The sequence below is a fragment of the Nuphar pumila genome, chromosome 4, assembly GCF_984573655.1.
Source record: "Nuphar pumila chromosome 4, dmNupPumi1.hap1.1, whole genome shotgun sequence".
NCBI lineage: Eukaryota > Viridiplantae > Streptophyta > Magnoliopsida > Nymphaeales > Nymphaeaceae > Nuphar > Nuphar pumila.
Genome location: NC_143252.1, coordinates 137,967,439 through 137,972,227, shown reverse-complemented (window position 1 = coordinate 137,972,227; position 4,789 = coordinate 137,967,439). Strand labels below are relative to the sequence as shown.

General features: G+C 38.8%; 1 protein-coding gene across 1 annotated transcript; it reads left to right on the top strand.

Annotated features, from left to right (window-relative positions):
- The first annotated feature begins 230 nt into the window (after nt 1-230).
- LOC149841241 (RING-H2 finger protein ATL52-like) lies at nt 231-1,400 on the top strand. The gene has a single exon (XM_090005218.1). The coding sequence runs from the start codon at nt 231-233 to the stop codon at nt 1,398-1,400; it is 1,170 nt and encodes a 389-aa protein (XP_089861344.1).
- The last annotated feature ends 3,389 nt before the right edge of the window (nt 1,401-4,789 follow it).

The window sequence follows — 4,789 nt, the reverse complement described above, 5'->3', positions numbered from 1 at the left end:
GACCTCCCACCAACCAACCTACTACCATTCCCCATTGGTTTCACAGAATAGCATGAAAGATTTACTCTCTCTCTCTCTTCCCATGGCTTACAAGGATGACAGACATTAGCCCTGCTCTCAACCCCAAGTTACCACTCTCAAGCAACCTCAAACTTGCTTCATCTCTCTTCTCTTCCTTCCTTCTCTAGTTTTCTCCATCACCATCTTCGTATACTTCATCGTATTTCACCATGGAGACCTACCGTTCCTATTACTACTATATTGTAGCCAATGAAAACATTTCTATTACCGTTGGGTGTGAAGCCAATTGCAGTCAGGTTCTTCCTTTGCTACTACCACCACCACCAGCAGCGGCTTTCCCTCACCGGAGCGTATTTTCCAACACTCTTATTGCGATGGTTGTTCTCCTTTCAACAGCCTTTGTGTTGGTGAGCCTCTACGTCACCCTGATCAGGTGCTTCCATAGAAGGAGGGACTCGTCCAGGAGGGCCATGCAGCAGAACCCACCTGCCCTGGATGAGTTCCTTGAGGGTCAAGACCCAATCAACCATATTTGGTACATCAACACGGTGGGTCTTGAGGAATCGCTCATAAACTCTATTACTGTGTGTAAATTCAAGAGGGGTGAGGGGTTGATTGAAGAAACGGATTGTTCTGTGTGTCTCAGTGAGTTCCGAGAGGGCGAGGATCTCAGGCTTCTGCCCAAGTGTAGCCACGCTTTCCACATTCAGTGTATAGATAGGTGGTTGAGGGCTCGCGTCAATTGCCCTCTGTGCCGAGCTCCGATCATGGCGAACGATGTTCGTTCTCTGCCCGCGGAGGACGATAGCGGGCGTTCCGTGGTGGACCGAACCCGTGTCGGGGAATCGGGAGATAGTAGGGGAAGTGATGATGATCAGAATGGGAATTCGGGTTCGGTGGCAATTGAATTGGGAGAATTCCATGTTGAAGATGGGAAGAGGGTAGGAAATCTTAACGCTTCTGGTGTAATTGCCGGCCAATCGAGCGGTAATCGATCGGACAGGACTATGGTGGAAGAACCATCAACTGAATTTCGGCGTGTAAGAAGATCGGTGTCGATGAATTCCTTGGCTAGGATCCATGTATCTAAAGGTTTGGGAACAAATTCTGCCCGCGAATTCTCATCGGTTGTTTGCGGATCGATGGTAGCAACAGGATCATCAGACTGTGAGGAGCGGAATCCAGGGGAATTGTCAAGCTTCAAAGGAGTTGCTCTCGAGAATGGAGGAGATAGCGGCGAACAAAAAGTTTTGGGTGATGTTGCTAAGGGATTATCTCTGCAGAAGAGACCTTTAGATATGAAAAGATCTTTCTCTATTGGTGGAAATTTTTTCTTCTCCAAACATGGGCGAAACCGGAGTTCGGTTCTTCCTCTATGAGCCAAAATTCTCTGTTTTTATTTTCCTTTATGGAGTAATCCTCTGCACATATACTTCATAAAATTTCTAATCTTCAGGGGCTTGACGAACTTGTCTGGCCTCTGTTTCGGCAAGTGTAATAAAAGTTTGAACAGAAAATAAGATACAGAAGAAAGAATCAACAGTTTGTTCATGTATAAAGTAGTATCTACATATAAATCGTCGGTTTTCGGTGGTACTTCTCCAAGATTTTTAGTTGTGTGGTTTCAATTCCTCATGGAGAATTGAAGGACAGGGGTGCTGCTAAGTGACTTTGTCTGCAGAAGAGACATGTTGACATGAAGCTATCTTTCTCCATTGGAGGAAGCTTTTTCTTCTCCAGATGTGGCCAGGACATACCTCAGTTCTTCCTCTCCGAGCCAAAAATTCTGTAATCTTTTCGCAGTTTCTTTTTTTCCTTAATGGTGGAGTAATCCTCTGCACATATAGGTTTTACAAACTTTATAAACTTCAGGAGCCTGATGAATGAGGCCTTTGTTTGGGCGAGTGTATCAAAAGTTGAATAGGAAACAATATAAAGAAGGAAGACGAAGATTTTGTTCATGAATGAAATGGTATACATATTAGTCTATGTTTATGGTTATAATTCTGGTATTGTGCATTGTGGTGTTTGAACTTTTCATTCACAAGCTTTTATCAGGAAGAAACACAAGTTCTTCCCTTCTTTGCATTTTCTTCACTTCTGCATGAGAATTTTTTGGGTTCAATTAAACTTACCCAGAAAGCACATCAATTGATCTATCCCGTAGGCATTGGTTTTCCAACATGATGCCACTTGATCAAAAACATAAATGTTGTTTTTCCTGTAGCTGTAAGTGTTTTCTAACTTTCTAAATTGCCATTCTCATATAATTGCTAAAGCTTCATATTTGGTCTGGCATAAATTCCTTAACAAAGCATGATTCTAACCACAATTCTGTTAAATTCATGCACTTTGTGATTGGTAGAGGACCTTATCTTGATGGTGATGGTAAATTATAATTCTTGATGACGGTAAAGCCGTGAACTTTGGATTGGAAGAGGGCTATATTTTTCCTGTGATTGTAATTTTCCTGTTTCTTTATATTTGGAATTGTGATCTTCTCAAGAAGATACTCCTATCAGCTATGCTTCCCATAATTCGTGTGAATTTTTTGTTCTGTTTTTCATTAATGTATGCCAGGCATATCTTCGGGGCACTTGGATTTTCTCAAGATCCTGTGATTGCAACTCACAATCACAACACTTTCTCAAGGATAGCAAAACATGAGAAAGCGCAAGCTGTGATTGTAATTCTCACTTGAGGATGATCATCCCTTGAATCCTGTGATTCTTGGTCACAAGACTGACCTTGTGACCAACAATTGCAGCTTATACTTTCAAAGTTGTGATTGCTCATCCCACCTGTGATGAAAGCAAACGTGCCCTTGTTGCAGAAGCACTTTACGACTTGCAGAGGTAGCCATGTTTGACCAGATTAGGTACCATATGTGGTAATCCACCTGCATGTAGATTAATGTTGAAGAACTCTGAAGTTCAACTTAAGCTCTCTATCTCTCCTTGACTAGCTATTTATGGATAAGCAGTATGCACTGTGCATTTATCTGTGATTTGAAAGAAAGGTGCCTACATATTCTGAGCTATAAGATTTTAGTTTTTGAGACAACCACACACACATGCACAAGACACACACCCTGTCATACACACTCCCGTGCATATGTTGTCTTGCATTGATATTTCTTAGTTGACATGATTGGGAGTGCAGACAGCTGTGATATGCATTTCACCTTAAAAAATTTCAAATGATTTTCTCAAGATTATGATCTTACAAAAGAAGAATTGGCAGATGTTACAACTGAATAATGGGTTTTCCCATGAAATCCAGGTGTTATACAAAACAGTGTTTCCTTGATGGAATCTGAAATGATGGTTGGCTGGTAAATTTGCTCCATGTAATAAAAAAATTGTGAGGCTTCGGCCCCATCATGGCTGTCCCCTAGCTTACATTTGATGCAACTTCAAAAAAATATTGGTAGAAGTTTTTTCATTTTGAGAGAGAGAGAGAGAAGTATATGTTTTTATGAAAAACACTACAAATTGAAACAGTTAAATATACATATCTAATCAATCATCACTGTATAAGAATTCCTTTATAAGTCATAATATTTAATAGTCTTAACAAAAAGAATATCTTTGTGAAAGGACACAGAGATGTTTATAAAAATGAGTTTGATAGTCATTTATAATGTAATATAACGAGTTTCTTAAGTAATGGGATTTAATTTTTCAAACATTTGATACCTCTATTTATGGTTTCCAAAATGAGTTCCTTACAGGTACACAATACACTAGGATGTATCTGAGTACCAATGCAAGTATGATAAGAACACTAATCGATGTAATTATTATGGCAATAAGAACACTAATGCTATGAAGGAAAAAAAGAATGACTGGGAGAAAATTTAAACTGATAAGAACAGATAAAAGGACGTCTGTGAGAGAAAATTTAAACTGATAGGAACAAATACTACACTTGATCTGAGACGAAAAGCTGAAAAAGGTATACTGTGGGAGAAACTAAAAATTTTGGACCTAGCAAAGTCCATAATGACCTATTATTTTTCTTCTGGAACTTGAGAATTTCTATAAGTCTTGTAGAAGTTGAAAAGCAAAAGTATTCTTGCGTTGCTGGCAAATTTTTTGAAAAAACAATTCCGTTGAAGAACAAATGATTGTTTTTTCTGTAAATGGCATCAAAACAGAATAAAATTCCCTATCATGCATAAAAGTAGCTTTCTGTTGGTTCTTTTAATCAGCTATTGGATTTGGTAGAATTTCAATGTCTGAAAGGTGCTAAATTTTGTAGCTATTCTCATCAACTGTTCCATTAACTACAGTTATGGATTTCCCATGCATGTGTAAAATTAGTGCACTCTGTTATACATTAGGCTTAGGACAAAGAGAAATAATTCTCTCTACAACTTATACTTTACCCGTTCAGTTACTTGGTCTAGCGTATGAGAAACCGCTGCATCCTGGTGAAGCTGTTTTATTTGCAGAAATGAATGACTGTAGGGGAAAGAAGGGCGGAACTAGTGAACTCTATAACGACCTAGTATGTTGCTTCTGCCTTCATATTATCAGCTCACCAGACCTTATATTTTCTTCTCAAAGTCAAGAACTGTGATAACCTGTGAGAAGTTCGAAGACAAATATTCTTGTAATGTGTATCAGCAACTCTTTTAACACAATTTTATTGAAGAAGAAAAGAATGTTCTTGCTGTAAATGACATCAGAACAGAATAAACTTTCCTATTATGAAAATAATATTGGGTTTAGTAGAATTTCAATATCTAAATTGACTATATTGT